Source organism: Lagenorhynchus albirostris, chromosome 7 (assembly GCF_949774975.1).
Source record: "Lagenorhynchus albirostris chromosome 7, mLagAlb1.1, whole genome shotgun sequence".
Taxonomy (NCBI): domain Eukaryota; kingdom Metazoa; phylum Chordata; class Mammalia; order Artiodactyla; family Delphinidae; genus Lagenorhynchus; species Lagenorhynchus albirostris.
Genome location: NC_083101.1, coordinates 56,099,789 through 56,119,611, shown reverse-complemented (window position 1 = coordinate 56,119,611; position 19,823 = coordinate 56,099,789). Strand labels below are relative to the sequence as shown.

General features: G+C 41.3%; 2 protein-coding genes across 2 annotated transcripts in view; one reads left to right on the top strand and one right to left on the bottom strand.

Annotated features, from left to right (window-relative positions):
* The window catches only part of MLANA (melan-A), a 61,336-nt gene extending 55,526 nt beyond the window's left edge, over positions 1-5,810 (bottom strand). Inside the window, exon 1 of the mRNA XM_060155061.1 lies at positions 5,790-5,810. The gene's annotated coding sequence lies outside the window, so the exon portion shown is untranslated. The remainder of the gene's footprint in view (positions 1-5,789) is intronic.
* ERMP1 (endoplasmic reticulum metallopeptidase 1) overlaps positions 5,497-19,823 on the top strand; it is a 52,765-nt gene continuing 38,438 nt past the window's right edge. The window contains exons 1-4 of the mRNA XM_060155059.1: positions 5,497-5,890; positions 7,232-7,533; positions 11,349-11,476; positions 12,116-12,221. Of these exons, the coding sequence (XP_060011042.1) occupies positions 5,547-5,890; positions 7,232-7,533; positions 11,349-11,476; positions 12,116-12,221 (880 nt within the window). The 5' untranslated portion in view covers positions 5,497-5,546. The remainder of the gene's footprint in view (positions 5,891-7,231; positions 7,534-11,348; positions 11,477-12,115; positions 12,222-19,823) is intronic.

The following is a 19,823-nucleotide window of genomic DNA, read 5'->3' as shown; positions in this document are numbered from 1 at the left end:
TTCACCTGTTGAGGGACATTTAGGTTGTTTCCATGTATCGGCTCTTGTGAATAGTGCTGCTATGAACACAGGGGTGCATGTATCTTTTTGAGTTATAGTTTTGTCCAGATATATGCCCAGGAGTGGGATTGCTTGATCATATGGTAATTCTATTTTTAGTTTTCTGAGGAACCTCCATACTGTTTTCCACAGTGACTGCACCAACTTACATTCCCACCAACAGTGTAAGAGTGCTCCCTTTTCTCCACACCCTCTCTAACATTTGTTATTTGTAGACTTTTTTAATGATGGCCATTCTGACCAGTGTGAGGTGGTACCTCATTGTAGTTTTGATTTGCATTTCTCTAATTAGTGATGTTAAGCATATTTTCATGTGCCTACTGTCCATCTGTATAACTTCTTTGGAGAAATGTCTCTTTAGGTTTTCTGCCCATTCAGAAGGCCTTTTTAGCCAGATATGGGTTCTTCCAAAATCAGAGAATCTCCTTTCCAGTTGGCCATGGAAAAGGGTTATCAGACATGGTAACTTCAGCTGGTAATGAAACTGGACTGGTTTTCTACCTCCTATGTGGCCACCAGCAACAGGATACTAAAGGAGTAGGAGGGACCAGCCTGGAGTTGGAAAGGGTGGTAAGAGTGGTGCACCGTCACCCTCTCCCTAGGCTCCAAGGACAGCTCAGCTCATGGGCGTAGAAAAGCTCTGAACAAAAGGGGGATTTACAGATCTGGCCTCTGTGCCCTTTATTTATTTAGAAAGCACTGTCTCTTTTATTTTACTTTTTTTTTAAGATTTATTTATTATTTACTTATTTTAGGCTGCATTGGGTCTTAGTTGCGGCACGTGGGATCTTCGTTGACGCACGTGGGATCTTTTATCGTTGTGGTGCGCGGGCTTCTCTCTAGTTGTGGCCTGCAGGTTTTCTCTTGTCTAGTTGTGGCACGTAGGCTCCAGGGTGCGTGGGCTCTGTAGTTGTGGCGCGCGGGTTCCAGAGCATGAGGGCTCTGTAGTTTGCGGCACACGGGCTCTAGTTGAGACGCGCGAGCTCAGTAGTTGTGGCACGTAGGCTTTCGTTACCCTGCGGCATGTAGGATCTTAGTTCCCCAACAAGGGATCGAACCCTCATCCCCTACATTGTAAGGCAGATTCTTTACCACTGAACCACCAGGGAAGTCCCTCTGTTTCCTTTAGAAAGCCCTTTTCCACCGGCACTGTCAGCTCCCAGACTGCCTGGCTTATTGCAGGTGCTTACTGTAGCTGACCATTGTGACCAGCTCCCAAATATTCCATTGCAGAGCTCCATAATTAGGAAGACCAGTTGTCTACCGGCACCCTGAGGCCCTTGCTTAACACTGAAGGGACCTAAACCTGCCCTCTGCCCCCCGAAAAAACAAAACCCAAAACCAAAAAACTAATGGTGTCCCCTGAACCTGAGCATGAGCTCCATCCCTGGCCCTTTAAACAGAGTCGGCCCATCCTCATACCACCTCAGTGAGTACATTAAACCCTGTTGCTGTAGGCAACAGGACCTGTCTACAATATTTATCCAAGATCTTTTTTGCCTTTGGAATCATTGTTCTTGATTTCTCGATCTTTGATTCACTCTGCCTGTCAAGTTTTGACATCTCCTCTGTCTTTTGCAACCGGTTTGCATTCTCTCTCTCTCTCTCTCTCTTTTTTTTTTTTTTTGGCCGTGCCACACGCGGCCTGGAGGATCTTAGTTACCTGACCAGGGATCAAACCTGGGCCCTTGGCAGTGAGAGCGAGGATCCCTAATCACTGGACCACCAGGGAATTCCCTGGATCCTCTTCTCACCTCTTGGCTTGGCACCTCCCTTGATTTTAACGTCAGTCTCAGAGAGCTTTCACCAAGTGCGCCAGTAGCCCCTCTTCCAAGGAAGGAGGCACGTAGGCCGTGGGATGACCTCTGTGGAAGACAGAGTCTGGCAATTTACCTGAATCCTGACAGCTTGCATGCCTTTCCATTCACCTTGGCCGGGTTACTAGGAAATACTGGAGAGATGGCAAAACAGGGACTTGGGACTCTCAATGCCTGTCAAGTTGGTTTAACTCTCACTTTGTCATAAAGGGACACATAAGAAAAACATAATTATCTGCCAAGCCAGATGAATTGAGTCAACCCCACTGATCAATAGCTCACCAGATGGGGCAGCCGAAGACTCTCACATCCCATTCCGTCCTCATCAGCAATTTGATATGTAGGAACTAGAATGTGTGTTTCAATTGACTGTGGTCTACTTCCCAGCAATTAAAACTACAGATAAATGACCTCAAATACTTCAAAGGCCAGAAATTAGCAAAGTCTTTTATTAGCCTCTGTCATCTAGGTATGGTCATTGTGCTGCTCTGCCTGGCACTGAGACACTGAGTGATCTCATAAAACATAACCTAGAGCATAACATTTTCCTGCTCAAAACCACTCCAGAGTCCTTGCTGTGACCCAGGAGGCCCTCCTTGCACTGGCCCCTGCCCACTTCTCTGATCATCTCTATCACTACTCCCTACCCCCATGCTCAGTCTGCTTTAGCCACATGCCCTGCTCAGTGTTGCTTCAGAACACCCCAGTTCATTTCCCTCTGCTGGGAACATTCTTTCCCCAGGCTTTCATGGCCCTATTCCTGACTTCATGCAGAGAGAGAGAGAGATCAAATGTCATCTCCTCAGAGAGGTCTTCTTTGATCACCTTACTTAAAAGAGCAGCCTCGGTCACTCTCAATTCACTGCTTTATTTTTCTCCATAACAGTTTATCTGACATTTTATTCACACAGAAACACACACACACACACGCACGCACGCACTTTCATTTATTGTCTCCCCACTAGAATGTAAGCTCTGTGAAGGCAGAAACACTCATTTGTTCATCTAGATGTTTACCCACCTTGATCAGCATCTGACACAGAGTAGACAGCCAACAACTGGTAGCTTAAAAATATTCAAATGTGAATAGCATAGGTTATATAAGTCTAGAGAAAGACTGCCTTCCAAGACCCCAACTATAATAGCTCAACTTTCACCACCTAGGACTCTATGATTGTATCATGATAGGAAACTGGCTTTTAACCCATTCTGCCAAGGATTGTATAAGAAGGAAAATTCTGGAAAATAGTATTTAATGAGATTTATGTATGAGGATCTTTCACATGGATTAGCTGATTAATCCTCACTGAAGTTCTTTAAGGCAGCCGTTATCTCCATTATCACAGATAAGGACATTTACACTGAAACTTTACCTTGCATAATGCCATGTGTATTAAAGGTACATGATTCAGGAACTCAGATCTTTTTGACTCCAACGATCAGGCTTTTTTTCTTTTTCTTTTTTCCAGTCTTTTTTCTACTATGGTACACTGCCTCCCATGGAATATTGTCAGAGATGCTTAACATACATTATCTATTCAGAAAAAGAGAGCCCAGATGACTTAACCAGTAACACAGCTCCTGAGAAGTGTAACTCATCCCTAGGTTTTCTGACACCCACCCAGCCTAGCAAGTCACAGCATAAAATAAGTAAAGTGTAAAAGACCATGAGACATTTGTGCCCTACCCCTAGGAACTAGAGACCTCCACAACTTGTTATGCTGCAGTGGACAGAGTCATTTCTGAGGTTTTACCTTCCAAAGATGGTGGAGGTGCTGAATTTTTGGAAAGAGACAAGACAGTAAGACAGCTGGTTCTTATAAAAAGACAATATATATTCATTTGCTCATTTAATAAATATGTATTGAGTGGTGACCACGGGCTAAGCACAGAACTAAGCACTGAGGACATAGTAATGAATAAATAAGATAGACATTGTCGTTGGTCTCATGGATCTTAACGACTAAAAAGGATCTTACTGAGCTAAAATTATGCTGCTGCCATAAAACTGTTATGATTTCATTCACTCACACAATCAAGAAATATTTATTGATTACATACTACATGTTGTGGTAAGAGAAGGAAATAAAATGGTGAGCAAAACCAGACATGATTCCTGCCTTCATGGAGCTTACAGTCTAATGAGGAAGATGTTAAATAATTACACACATACAAGGTGCTATGAGATCCTACAATTAGGGGAAACTGACTTCATCAGATTAGGAGATTCTTGCTTGAGGAAGTTCCACTTAAGCTGAGACTTGAATGATAAACAGGAGTTAAAACTAGGCAATGAGGGGAGGGAAGAACATTCCAGACAACTCAGTGTATAAGATCCTGCTGTAGAAGGAAGGATGGTGAGCAGGAAGGACTTTGAAAGAGGTCACTGTGACTAGAGAGTTGGAAATAAGGAGTGCCCTGGCCTCAGGTGGGCCTGAGCAGTAGGCAGGGGCAGACCGGTCAGGTAGTGCACATTCCCAGTTGGTCTCTAGGTTAATAGACAGGGTACCGCAGCAATTCCATGCTGGAGACACAGAGATTTGAGGCAGAGAGGCTCATTGCATCAGCAGGAAGAAGACTAGATGCTCACTAGGGTCTACACTAAAACCAAGGCTCTGCTTCTTCCCACCCAGGGCGACATGGAGGGAGGAATGTCTTTTCTGAATCTTCCTTTCCAGAGTGCCATATTCAATATGCTCTTTTGGGAGCCCACTGAATTAGATTTAAGTTCTTCACCTGTTACCTGTAAGTTCTTCAGCTATTAAGAGGACATAAAAATACTTTCTTTTCAGGATTCTTATGAGAATCAAATGAGTGTATTAAAGCACTTAGCACAGTGTTTGGCTTATGGAGGGTATTCAAGAAATAACAACTATTATTTTTCTTAGTCTGTTAAATGGAGACAATGGTTACCTCACATGGTTATGAAGACCTGTGATTAGATCACTGTACGTGGAAGCATGAGGCTAGGCCTCCTCTGCGCAGTCGTGTTGCTAATATGAAGAACCAGGCGCCTACTTTTTCCAGAGCGTATTCTAATGCTCCTTGCGAAAGCTGGGCCATTGCCTTCTTCATGATGTGTAAATGATGAACCTCGTGCATTCTTTTTTTTTAAATTTATTTATTTATTCATTTATTTTTGGCTGCTTTGGGTCTTCATTGCTGCGCGTTGGCTTTCTATAGTTGCAGCGAGCCGGGGGCTACTCGTTGCTCTGCAGCATGTGGGATCTTCCCGGACCAGGGCTCGAACCCGTGTCCCCTGAATTGGCAGGCAGATTCTCAACCACCGCGCCACCAGGGAAGCCGCCTCAGGGAAGCCCCCTCAGGGAAGCCCCCTCGTGCATTCTTTTAAAAACAATCTCTCTTTTCTCACGTTTCTAGGTTTATGCTTATCTTTCCATTTATTAATCTCTGTCCCCACACCAGGCAGGGAAGCCCTGAAATAAGAAGGTACGTCTATCACGCCCAGCCGGGTGTTGGCCCTGCCGCGGAGCCCGCCAGCAATCTGCCCGAAGAACCTGGGTCACGGCGCGGCGGGACCGGCCAATCAGAAGAAGTTTGGCCCTCTGCAGTTTCCGTCCGCTCACTAGGAGGCGCTGCGGCCGCCGCGGCGGCTCCCGGGGCTATCGCGGGCGGGGGCGGTTGGACTGGCGGCTGACGCTCGTGGCCATGGAGTGGGGTTCGGAGTCGGGAGCTGTGAGGCGGTACCGCATCGGAGGGGAGCGCCGGGACGGCCCGGCGGCCGCGCCGCAACTGGAGAGGGAGGCCCTGGCGCAGGAGCCCCCGGCGGACGCGTGCGGCGGCAGCGGCGCGAGGACGCGGAAGCGGAGCGGGGAGGGGAGCGGCGGCGCGAGCCGGGGCGCGGGGACCGGACTGTCTGAGGCGCGCGCCGCGCTGGGGCTGGCGCTTTACCTGCTCGCGCTGCGGGCGCTCGTGCAGCTCTCGCTGCAGCAGCTCGTGGTGCGTCGGGCCGCTGTTGGGCACCGCGGAGAGTTCGACGCACGCCAAGCCAGGTACCGCCGCCTCCGCCGGGCCCGGGCGTCCCTTTTCGGTGCGGGATGCCGCACCTGTGTGCACCTGACCCCGCGGGGCCTCCTGGGCTCGCCGCCCCCGCCCGGCTGCACGTGGGGTGGGGTTGCCTGGCGCGTCCCCCTTCTGGAGCCCCAATTTGCGGGACGCGGGGGTCGCGCGGCCCCCTATTAAGCTCGTGGTACACGTGCGGGTGGCCAGGGTGATTGCGCCGGCTTTTCCATCCCTTTTTTGCCTCACCTGCAGATGGTTTGGTTATAAGTAATCGCCCATCTTTCGGAGCAACTTACGCTTTTTACTAGCTCTCCTACTTTGCAAGTGAGATGGAAGGCTGTGAGGTTTGTGGACCCAGTTCGGTTTTCTGGGAAGGGTCCGAAGGGGCTAATGCAGTGGTCTAAATCTTTGAGGGTCACAGGTCTCAAACCTGAGAGCTATGGAGGCTGTCCCTGGAAGACGGCACATTCAAAATTTTACTATTTCAGAACTTCTCAGTTTCCTGGAGTTTGTCCTTGGGTCCTTGGTGTGTGAGGTTTGGCTTTTTCTTTAAAAAAAAAACACAAGAGACCTTTACGTATACTAGGAAATGTGAATTAAGTCAAAGGTATTGTGACCTAAATGTGTCAAAGCTCATAAAATCATAAGCTAGCAGACTTTTCAACAGCCTTGGTGTTTTAGAAAACTTTTAAGTACAAAGTGCTGGAAGCTTATTTTCTTAAAGGCTTTCTGAAACACGCCTCCCCACCCCCTGTTTTCCTCACTTGGAATGCAGTGAAAAGACAAAAATTTTTTTTGTTTGTTTTAGGGGTAGAGTTGGTTTTGGCCTGAATTGAAGTTACTTGGCCTTGTGTGCACAATGGGAGGGCTGAGTCCATTCTTCAAAAGTTTTTCTTTGCTTATTTAACCTCTTGACTTAATTGTCTTTGCTCTTGGTTTCTGCTACTTAGAATCAGTAACCCAGCATCAGTAACCCTCCAGAGTGTGACACAATGAAATTGTATTCTGTTCTGTCTAGCCATCAGCAGTTATACGTTTTGAATAAAATCCCTTGTCTTTGTATTGATTCGATATGGGGGTTGGGAGAAGTTGGGAGTGGAGTGAGTGTAGAAAACTGAAGGGATGAACTCATGGAAGGCCAAATAAAATGATGGAACTTTGCAAGTGATTTTCACATGTTACCTGAAATACTAAAGGCAGCCTCTTTTATGTGAGAAGTCAGAGAACTTGTTCTTTGGAAAGGGGAAGTGTGGAGGAAGAGTTGCTCTGTGCGAAGTGTTAGTCTTAAGCCTAGGACGCCTTGTCATCATGATTCTTCTGGTTGCTTCCAGGGATTATCTTGAACACATAACATCCATTGGCCCCAGGACTACAGGAAGTCCAGAAAATGAAATTCTGACAGTGCGTTACCTTTTGGAACAGATTAAACTGATTGAAGTTCAGAGCAACAGCCTTCACAGAATTTCAGTAGATGTACAACGGCCCACAGGCTCCTTTAGCATTGACTTTTTGGGAGGGTTTACAAGCTACTATGACAACATCACCAACGTTGTGGTAAAGCTGGAACCCAGAGATGGAGCCCAGCATGCTGTCCTGGCCAACTGTCATTTTGACTCAGTGGCAAACTCACCAGGTTTGTGCCTGTTTTTTAGTCATTTTGAAATCCTCACAACAAGGAAGCTTGTTAACTCCAAGCTGCTTGAGCAACTGTGGGCACTATTTTCTTAGACAAATCTTCTTTTCATTGCGATGGAAGATAGGATGATTAGAATAATTATCATTTAGTTTAAGGTCTACCTTTCAGTATTCTCTCAAGTGCTTTGTTTACTTAATTTTTAAACATTAGTGCCAGCAGCCCAGCGACAGGGCATCGACTATTTCTGGCAGACTGAAACAGCCTTATCAGTGTTACCAGTGTGTTCTTCAGTCATGGAGTTAGGTCCTGCCACTTCAAGTGTTTGCTCAGCTAGGTGTCGTGCTAGGCTTTGGGGTTGTGGGATGAAGGAACTGTACTGGCCTTCAAGGGACACATGGTTTGGAGGCTCACTCTCCTAGCAGTTTCTGTCGACCTATAATGTGAGAATGTTGGTCCATTGGGGATGCCATACTGGTAGAGTACCTCATTAATCCATAAATCTTGCCCTGAAAATACTTCGGCAGAATAGAGTACTTGATGTTTAGGACAGTGCCTGACCAGTAAATATTTGTTGAATTCAGTATCTCCTAAATTGAACTTCAATTTTTTAGAGTAAGATTCCTCAGAAAAAGGTTTTCAGTAGCTAGAAATTGTAAATAGGGAAGAATAGAAAATAATAGCAATTTGCAATGAGATGGCATCTAGTTCAATCCCCTCATTTGACACAGGAGTACTCTTAGCTGATCACCACTGATCTGAGACAGGGCCAGGACCTGGGTTTCCTGGCTAGTCAGTTCTTTTAGCTATATTTGAAAGGAAGGAGAGTATTAGGATGTAGTTAATGTTCCCTTTGGCAAACTACTTAACTTCTTTCCTCAGTTTCTAATCTGAAAAATGGCGATATAACAGTACTTTCCTAATGGCATTGCTTAGAGGATTAAATGCGGATTAAATACGAGTAAAATAGTAGAATAGCAACTGGCATGAAAAATCCTTTTTTTGCAATTAGTAGTTATTTAATATTAAGTACTTGCGGATTGCTTAAACTTAAACCAGCCCCAATATGAACATCTAGAGTTATACAAACTATAAATTAAAATTTGCGTGCTTGATAAAATTATTCATACTAGGATATCTTTAATTAGGAATCTTGCCAATTGCATTTAGAATGTAACATGCTTTTTCAAAAATTAGTATACACTCATCTGTTTTATAAAGTCAGAAATACCTTTGTGTGTGCTGGGGAAATTAGTGGTCTTGTATGTCCATTTCAAAGCAGTAATAAAATAAGCATCACCCTGTGCCCACTATTTTGATGCTTAAAATCTAGGAAGGGACAAATTAACATCATGGTTATTTAAGAGCATTATATAAGAAAGACATCTATACAAGTATCAGAAACAAACAGTACCAAATGTTAGAAATCATATATATGAAGTCCAGTAATGAAAGGATGGCATTTTGTGGGTTACTGGAACCCATTTTTTTTTTTTTTTTCCCCCTGGTACGCGGGCCTCTCACTGTTGTGACCTCTCCTGTTGCAGAGCACAGGCTCTGGATGTGCAGGCTCAGCGGCCATGGCTCATGGGCCCAGCCTCTCCGCGGCATGTGGGATCTTCCTGGACCGGGGCACGAACCCATGTCCCCTGCATCGGCAGGTGGACTCTCAACCACTGCGCCACCAGGGAAGCCCCTGGAACCCATTTTTAACTAAAATTTTGTAAGAATACCTATACCAACAATCTCAGGGAAACTTCTGTCATTAATAAATTGTTAAAAATAGTTTTAAAAACGTTCATAAAATAGATTGTCACCTAAATTATTTTAGTGGATGAACAAACTGAAACATGGTTATTTTTTAAGGGTACTTCTCAGCAAGGTATCTGGAACTTAGGAACTGATACCAATTAGGAGTAATGTTACCCACAGAAAAAGGCCTTAAATATCTTCTTGGGTTTGCTGCATGGTTCCAGGTTGTTACTCTGGGGCTGGCTTCAGTTTCAGGGTTAATTCTAAATGGAAAGGGATGTTGGTTAAGCATCCAGCCCTTATAGATACTGTCCTCTAACTTTCCTTCACTTTCTTAAAGATGTCTAACCCTTCTCTAGGTTTATTCTCAGACACCAGAACCATTAAAATAAAGGAAGATAAAAGGACAGTTTAACTTTTAATCAACTCTATAGAGATATATATCTTTAAATTTCCATTTCTCTTCCTTTGAATAAAGAAAAATTTTACTGCTTTTTATTTTAAAGTAAGTCACAGTCTCAAAGTTGAAAATCATTTGTTTCCTTTGGTTTTTGAAAGGTGGCACTTTTTACTGATAGCTACGTTATACTTCCTCCTTGATAGTACTTAGGTAATTATTACTTTGTTTCACTTCGATTAAAATACAATCCAGTAATCACTACTGAGACAAGTATAGCTAATAAGTAGTTTCCTCTCAAGTAGGAATGGGGTCTGGAATTTAACAGCACCAAAACAAGCATTTTAGCTGGCTGCAGAGCCTTCCTTAAGTTTGCAAAGAGAAGGAAAAGCTAACACTGAATGCCTACCACAGGCTAGGCACTGTGCATTACCTTGTAATCCTCACAACACAACTGTGAAATATAGATGTTATTAATCTGCTCTCTAGACCAGGAAGTAGTAAAGGGGCAGAGCTAGAATTTACATCCAAGTCTTTTCTTACTCTAAAACCCACACTATTCTCTGTAGCACCCTGTCTCCCACGTGTAAACCCAGAAATGCTGTTGCCTGGGTTGTTACTGTGCCTATTTACTTTGATTATTCTTTGAACTTTTTATTATGGAAAATTTCAAATATATACAGAAAGAGAATTGTTTAATGAACCTGAGTGTACCAGTCACCCAGCTTCAACAGTTCAATCTTGCTTCTTCTCTACTGCCCTACCCCCCACCCCGACCTTGACTATTTTAAAGCAGATCTCAGCTATATCAGTTCCTCTGTAAGTATTTTGGGCTGTATTGTTGAAAGATAAGGACTCTTTTTTTTTTTTTTTGACATGCTCATAACACCATGAAAAACTTAACAATAATTCCTTAATATCATCAAATATCCAGTCAGTTCCTTAATGACTTCTTATGGTACTTTAAAGAAAAGTCTTGGCCCTAAAATCATCTTTATAATCACCTTTAATTAATATATAAAGTTTCTGAATTAAGAGGTTAAGTGATTTGATGAGGTTCTCTGCTTTATCAGTGCTGGGACCAAAGATTACTACTCAGGTCATTAGTCTCCTTTCCTGTATCTTATTAGATTGGGTGTCTTCTTTGTACTTTTTCATCACATGATCCCCTTGGAGAAACTTTAAAAAATGCTACACTATCCATACTGACCCCTCTTACGATTTTTAGCAGGAAAACTAGCAGGAAGGGAGTGGGTGGCAGTTGGAGATGACATAGGAAACCGTGAACACCAGAAGTGAGGATACTACAGAGGACGTGGAATAAGGATAAAGAATTTTAAAAATTGCTTTGGGCTATGAGAATGCCAGTTTTCAATATTGCCTTAGGTTCCTTCTGGTTGATTATTCAACAGGTATTAATTGAGCAACTATTGCGGGGCCAGGCACAGTTCCAGATACTGAGAGTAAATCAGCAAGCAAACCAAAGATTCCCGTTCTCCTGGAGTTTACTGCTGGTGGGTGTAGTTATCACCAGATGATGACAGAGCTATGCTACTTGCAGCTATTGTGATGCTTCCTTGATGAGAAAACTCTGTTTCTTGCCATAATGGTTCATACTGTAAAGGTTTTAAAATCTGAGAAGCAAATCTGTTTTTCTGATTTAAAGGTGCCAGTGATGATGCAGTTAGCTGTTCAGTGATGCTGGAAGTCCTTCGTGTCTTGTCAACATCTTCAGAAGCCTTACATCATGCTGTCATATTTCTCTTTAATGGTGCTGAGGAAAATGTCTTGCAAGTGAGATTTTACTGTTTTAAAGACTAGGCTTGAGTAATAATGGTAATGAGAATAATAATAATAACAATAGCTAACATTTATGCATTTTGATTATTCATTCGAGTAGTATCATAAAATGACATGCAAAAGAGATACTGTACTGGGCTGTACTTTAAAAAAATCTACAGCCACTTATGTATACATGTTTAATATTTGAAAACTCAACTTAGAACAGATCGTCTTGTCAGTGTTTTTTTCATAAAAGGGCTCTGTGATGGCATAATTTTTCACCTCAGGTTTTCTAGAGTTTCAGAGATGTTTTGAGGCAGGCACACGGCATGAATGCCCAACCACAGGGATAGCGCCTTCCCTTCTATTGTTTTGCACAGGCTCACACTTACTAAAGATGTTGTTTGGCTCCACTCATGGAAATCAGGCTGCCTTCTGTGAAGAGTGACTTTCTGCTGAGCAAACTGCACATGGCCATTAGGCAGAGAGAGACACACAGATAGATGTCTTTAGATCCTGCCTTTGAAAAATATGATTGTTTTTTTTTATTCTTCCCCTCATCAACATAGACGTCCTTAAAAAAAGCAAAATAAAGACTTTAATAGTATAAAATTGTTTAACTGATATCTGTTTTCTTTCCTTCTCATTCAGGCCAGTCATGGTTTTATTACCCAGCACCCGTGGGCCAGCTTGATTCGTGCATTTATTAACCTGGAGGCCGCGGGTGTAGGAGGGAAAGAACTTGTATTCCAAACAGGTGTGTGAGGCTGTACGTTGTATATTTTAATGCTATTTTTGTTTTTATAAAATGGAAGTTTTTTGAATGTAAATAATCTAATGAAATGAACATTCTTTTAAAATCATGAGACAGTTTTAGCTTGTCTTTTTGAAGTTTTTAACAAAATAATATTAATGTTAATGTCATAAAAATCCAGTAATATGAATCAGAGTTCAAAGCTCAGATTTGTTTGGTTAGGGCATAGTAAAATCTGATGTTGGTCGTTTCATGCCATTTTCCTGCTCTATTAGAAATTTGGGTAATGTATTTTAGCCAGAGATGTAGCATTTGCTAGAAGCTTAATAATGAGTATTTTGAGGTATTAGGTGGGCTAGGGGAAGTGAGGAAGATGATATGGGAACTTGTTTTTTATTTTTTAGCACCCTTCACAGACATGATATTGCTTAAGTTATAGAGATATGCTAAGTATGTCTTCATAACCTAAACAGTACCACATTTTAATATTCTCCATCCAACTTACTTTAGACTTTTACCACTCAAAATGAATGTGTATTTTAACTTCAGCCAAACCTATGAGCATCTCAAGGTTATGAGGTCAGAAGCAAGGTTCTCCCTTCTTTTCACCTCAAACCTTTCTGTTTACTCTTCATCTGAATAATGAGAAGAAGCTGGTACCTAATATCTATAGGGGTCGGTGGATGCAACACTATTATCCATTTTCCTCTAATTCTTGGATGTCCGTCAGGGTAAGAGGAACACTTGATATAACAACCACCAGATCAAAAAGCAGCAAGAGAACATTCTGTAAGCAAAGAGGACACTGTGTCTTTCTTTTCTCTGGTGAAAATACTAGGGCTGCACCTGGGCAGGAGTGTGTCTTTGTATATTTTCCCTACTGGAAGCGTACTATAATTTAAGTACCTTCACATCCATACTTTTTAATTTGTTATCACTGGACCCTGCCCCTGTACTTCTAGGACCCAAAGAAGAACCAGTCTAAGGTTTAGTGTGTGCCTTTCCTGAATTTTTCTGTGCATATTTATTAATGCATACATATTCTGTGTGTATATATTAATATATCTTTCGTACATATAATCCAGAGAGGTTAAAACACATTTACCTAACTCCTGGGTATACATTCAAAAACAAAAACAGACAGAGACATTAATTTGAATAGTTACATGCACTGCAATGTTCCTAGCAGCATTATTTACAATTGCCAAGATATGGAAGCAACCTAAGTGTCCATCGACAGGTGAATGGATAGTGTGTGTGTGTACACAATGGAACACTCCTCAACCATGAAAAAGAATGAAATTTTGCCATTTGCAGCAATGTGAATGGACTTGGAGGGCATTATGCTAAGTGAAATCAGTCAGAGAAAGACAAATACTGTATATCACTTATATGTGGAATCTAAAAAATACAACAGACTAGTAAATATAACAAAAAAGAGGCAGACTCACAGATATAGAGCACAAACTAGTGGTTACCAGGGAGGAGGGGAGGGGCACTATAGGGGTAGGGGAGTAGGAGGTACAAACTATTGGGTGTAAGACAGGGTCAAGGATGTGTTGTGCAACATGGGGAATATAGCCAATATTTTGTAATAACTTTAAATGGAAAGTAACCTTTAAAAATCGCATTTAAAAAAAAATACTTACCTAGGGTTAGCAAGGGCTAGACCCAAGTCATTTAATTTATTTATTTACATTTATTGAGTACTCATTTATGCTAGGTCTAATTTACAGTCCCTGCTCTTTTTACTAAATGCAGACAGTTAGACATAAAAATTCTACAGTTTACATTTTAGATATAATTGCATTATTTGGAAGGATATAAACAAACTGTTAATAACAGTCACTACTGGATGGTGGGCATTGCTGTCAGAGCTGTGGTGGGTGTGACTAGAGTGGAGGATGGGGCAAAATGTGAAAAGCCAATTTGAACTCTCCACTGCTTCATAAACTTACAATCAGAATTGCCATTACAGCTTTACTGATACTCTTTATAGTTTTCTGTATTGTTTAAATTTTTTGCATTTCATATGATTACTTTAATAATAAAAACAGACTTGTTACTACTTAGCAATATATATACAATTTAAATGTTTTACTCATTCTAAAATCCTCGTATTTCAAAATTAAGTTTTTTCTAGAGGGGCATCCTACAAATATTTGTAAAGAATGTTTCTCCCCTTTCTTTGAGTCTTTGTATGCTGTTTTCCCTCTAGGTTTTGGTAGCTTATTCTTGTGGCTAAACTGTATACCTGAAAGCTTTCTGGGCACTTTCTGACAGTCTAATACCTTTCCCAGTATTTCTCTCACTTCCAGATGCCCTTCCTTCAAAAAACTAGCTTTCTTGTGGGGATTGCTTTCAGAAAGCTAGTTAGTGTTGCTTCCATGTCTGAAGAGGGAGGATGAGGCCTCCTGGGTCTGGAGTCCTGGGGAGCTCTGCCAGACCACCCTGTCCTCAGCTTCTGCAACAGGCGCTTTTATCCTACACGGTAGCGCTTGTCCTGTCCTGGGAACGTTTCCGTTAAAAACAGTTTGTCCTCTCTAGTGCTCCATTGTCACTTCAGAGAGACATTCGTTTGGGGAGTTTTTAGTGACTAGAATAATCATTACTACCTAATTTTTAAAAAAATTTGTTTTATTTATTTATTTTCGGCTGCATTGGGTCTTCGTTGCTGCATGTGGGCTTTCTCTAGATGCCGCGACTGGGGGCTACTCTTCATTGTGGTGCACGGGCTTCTCATCGCGGTGGCTTCTCTTGTTGCGGAGCGCGGGTTCTAGGCACGCGGGTTTCAGTAGTTGTGGCACATGGGCTCAGTAGTTGTGGCTCGCGGGCTCTAGAGCGCAGGCTCAGTAACTGTGGCGCACAGGCTTAGTTGCTCCGCGGCATGTGGGATCTTCCCGGGCCTGGGCTCGAACCCGTGTCCCCTGCATTGGCAGGCGGATTCTCAACCACTGCGCCACTAGGGAAGCCCCTTAGAGTATTTTTTGAGGTTCATCCATGTTGTAGCATGTATCGGTACTTCATTCTTTTTCTTTTTTTTTTTTTTCCACCACGTGGCTTGCGGGATCTTAGTTCCCCTCAGGAATTGAACCCGAGCCCTTGGCAGTGGAAGCGCAGAGTCCTGATCACTGAACCGCCAGGGATTCCCAAGTACTTCATTCTTTTTTATGGCTAGATTATATTACATTGTATGGATATCCTGCATTTCATTGATCCATTCATCAGCTGATGGACATCTGGATTGTTTCCACTTTTAGGCTATTATGAATAATGCCACTATGAGCATTTGTCTGTAAGTCTTTGTGTGGACATATAGTTTAATTTCTTTTGGGTGGATTCCTAAGAATGGAATTCCTGGGTCATATGGTAAATTTATGTTTTAACTTTTTAAGAAACTGCTAAACCAAATAAGTTTTATTTTAGAAGAAATGTAAATTCAGATAACAGAATTTTTTTAATACTAGATTTTCAAAAAGTAAGTAGAATGATAATGCCCAGTTCTGATGAATACAGAGGAACAGGCATTTTCAAACACTATTGGTGGAAGTATAGATTGGTGCAGTTTTGGGGCAGTTTGGCCATATGTATCACTTTAAAAAACGTACAGACCCTTCTGTCCAGCAGGTCCGCTTGCAGGAATTTATCCTGTAGAAATAGTTGCACATAGACGCATAGGTCTAAGTACTGCATAATCTTCTCAGCTTTTTTTTAGTAAGAATGAAAAACTGAAAACACCTTCCACGTCCATGCATAAGGGACTGGTTATATTAGTGTTGAGTTAATAAACATCTTACTTGGCTTCCATAATAATATTCTCTGCTCTCAGTCTCCTTTTTTAGTTCCTCCTTTTTTTGTTTATTCTGGGCATTGATGCTACCAACTAAAGTTAGAAGAAAGCAGAGCAGAGGGAATGATGCTTGGTGTGAGTTGGTTCTGGACTTCCAGGGAACTTTGACTTTTCATTGTTGACATTGCAATCTGCCTCCCCTCAATATCACACATGCTCATGCCCTTTGCTTTAAGAAAGATGGGATGCATTCTTGAAGAAGAAATGGGTACACAAGAAACTGGAAGCATCATGGGATTTAGATGATGGCAGGAGAAAGACTATAAGGTGAAAATATTTCTGTGTGTGCCTCCCACCTTCCTCTGTGAGATAATTAAGATAAGAGCTTTCTGGGGGAGGCAGGATAGGTGGTGATTAAGAGCACAGCCTCTGTGTTCTGCTGACCCAAGTTCCAATCTCAGCTGTAGCATTGCAACCTTGGAGCTCCATGCTTCAGCTCCTCATCAGTAAAACTGGGATAACATAGGATTAATAACCAGTGCGTAGAATCCTCAAGTCTGTAATTTCTTGTTTAAGAGCTGCCTTTGCCCTGTTTATATCACAGAGAGTATCTTACTCAGTAGTTCATCTGCCTTCCCCATCCCAGTCTCCCTAGTCTTCCCTTTTTCACCAACACTTGACCTGTCTGTGACCTGTAGGCCTCAGTGGACAATCAGTGAGAGGATGGAGTAGGGCTGGAGCACTACTGTGCAGCAGTGTGATCTGAAAGGGGTCAAAGGCCAGGTAGTGGCTATTCAAAACCCTTTCCTACTGATGGATCTTACGGTTTTCTCAAATATTTTTTATGGTACAATGCATAAAGTGAACTTAAACTTGATGATATCCTTAGGTGTCTTTATTTCATCTTTTATTATAAACTAAGAAAAGTACACAGCTCTGAGAGTGCTCAGCTTAATGAATTTTTACAGACTAAGTCATGTAACTAGAACCCAGCTCAAGATTGAGAGTATTGAGAGTACTCCAGAAGCCTGAAGCCTCCTCTGTGTCCCTTCTCAGTCTTCTTTCCCCAAGATTACCCCATTCTAACTTATGCCTTGATAGATTTAATCTTGCTTGTGTTTGAACTTTCTGTAAATTGACTCATACGCTATGTTTTCTTTTGTGTATGGCTTTTTTTCACTCAGTATTATGTCTGTAAGATTCCTCTATGTTGTGTTTAGTTCATTCTTTTTCATTGCTGAATAATATTCCATTGACAAGGATATCCATTCTACTAGTGATGTTAGGTTGCTTCTAGGCTTTGGCTCTTATGATTGGTTTTAGGAACATTCTTATGAGTGTCTTTAGCACACATGTTTGTGTATGCACGTTTCTGAGTGGAACTACTGAGTCATAAGGTGTGTGTAATTTCAGCTTTGGTAGATAACTTTTGGTAGATATATGCCATACTTGGATGCAAAAATCCTAAATAAAATATTATTAATACTGGTCCTGAATCCAGCAATATATGTGTAGTTATGTGTATGTGTATATGTGTACATATATGTACATACAAAAAAGATAATGCTTTCCAACCAAGTTGAGCTTATTTCAGGAATACAAGATTTTTTAAGTTTCAGGTGTACAACATAGTGACTCAGTATTTGTATATATTGCAAAATGATCATCAGTAAGTCTTGTTAACACTCATCACCATAAAGTTGCAAATTTTTTTTCTTATGCTGAGAACTTTTAAGACCTGTTCTCTTAGCAACTTTCAAGTATACAAGACAGTATTATTAACTTAATTACCATGCTGTACATACACTACATCCCCATGACTTATTTATTTTATAACTGGAAGTTTGTACTTTTTGACCACCTTCACCCATTTCACCCATCTCCCAACCTCCCCATCTCTGGCAACCACCAACCTGTTCTCTGTATCTATGAAGTCCTCTTTTTTTTTTTTTTTGGTCAAGATTCCACATATAAGTGAGATTGTATGGTATTTTTCTATCTCTGTCTGGCTTATTTCACTTAGGATAGGCTGAATAATATTCCATTGTGTGCGTGTGTGTATACACACACACACACACACATTTTCTTTATCCGTTCATCCATTGATGACACGGTTGCTTCCATGTCTTGGCTATTGTAAATAATGCTGCAGTGAACATGGGGGTGCAGATATCTTTCTGAGTTAGATTTTTTTTGGATAAATACCTACAAGTGGAATCATACAGTAGGTCTATTTTTAAATTTTTTGAGGAACATCAGTACTGTTTTTCATAGTGGCTGCACCAATTTACTTTCCCACCAAATTCACAAGGGTTGCCTTTTTTCCACGTCCTCACCAACACTTACTTCTTGTCTTTTTGGTAATAGCCATTCTGACAGGTATGAGATGATATCTCACTGTGGTTTTGATTTGCATATCCCTGATGATTAGTGATGTTGAGCACCTTTCAGGGACCTCTTGGCCATCTGTTTGTCGTCTTTGGAAAAAATGTCTATTCAGGTTGTCTGTCCATGTTTCAATCAGATTGTTTGGGGGGGGGTTTTGCTCTTGATTTGTATGAATTCTTTATATTTTAGATATTAACCCCTTATCAGAAATGTGATTTGAAAATATTTTCTCTCATTCAGTACACTGCCTTTTTTATTTTGTTGATGGTTTCCTTTGCTGCGCAGAGGCTTTTTAGTTTGAAGTAGTCCCATTTGTTTGTTTTTTGCTTTTGTTGCCTTTGCTTTTGGTGTCAAAACCAAAGAATCATCACCAGGACCAGTGTCAAGGAGCTTACTGCCTATGGTTTCTCCTTGGAATTATATGATTTCAGTCTTTTAAAGTTTATTTATTTATTTATTCATTCTGGCCACATGGCTTGCGGGATCTTAGTTCCCCAACCAGGGATCGAACCCGCCACCCCTGCATTGGAAGCTCGGAGTCTTAACTACTGGACTGCCAGGGAAGTCCCTGATTTCAGTCTTATATGTTCAAATCTTCAACTCATTTTGAGTTAATTTTTGTGTATGGTGTAAGATAGTGGTCCTTTTCCATTATTTTGCTTGTGGCAGTTCAGTTTTCCCAATATCATTTATTTGAAAAGACTGTCCCTCACCAATTGTGTATTCTTGGCTCTTTTGTTGTAAATTAGTTGACCATATATATGTGAGTTTACTTCTGAACTCTATTCTGTTCCATTGATCTATGTTTCTTTTTTTATGCCAGTATTATACTGTTTTCATTACTAGCGCTTTGTAATATAGTTTGCAATCAGGAACTGTGATGTCTCTAGCTTTGTTCTTCTTGCTTAAAGTCGCTTTGGCTATTTGGGGTCTTTTGTGGTTTCATACAAATTTTAGGATTGTTTGTTCTATTTCTGTGAAAAATGCCATTGGAATTTTGGTAGGGATTGCATTGAATCTCTAGATGCTTTGTGTGGCACAGACATTTTAACAATATTAATTTTTCCAGTCTGTGAGCACACAGTTTCTTCCATTTATTTGTGTTATCTTCAATTTCTTTCATCAGTGTCTTAAAGTTTTCAGTGTACATTTCTTTCACCTCCTTAGTTAAATTTATTCCTTGGTATTTTATGCTTTTTGATGCAATTGGATATGGGATTATTTTCTTAATTTCTCTTTCTGATAGTTCATTATTAGTGTGTAGAAATGCAAATGATTTTGTGGAATGATTTTACATCCTGCAGTTTTACTAATGGTAAATGAAGATGGCTTAATATTTGAGTCACTCCATGTAGTTCACCACATTATCAGAGTAAGGGAGAAAAACCATCTCAATTGATAATCTCAGCATAATCATCTCAGTAGAT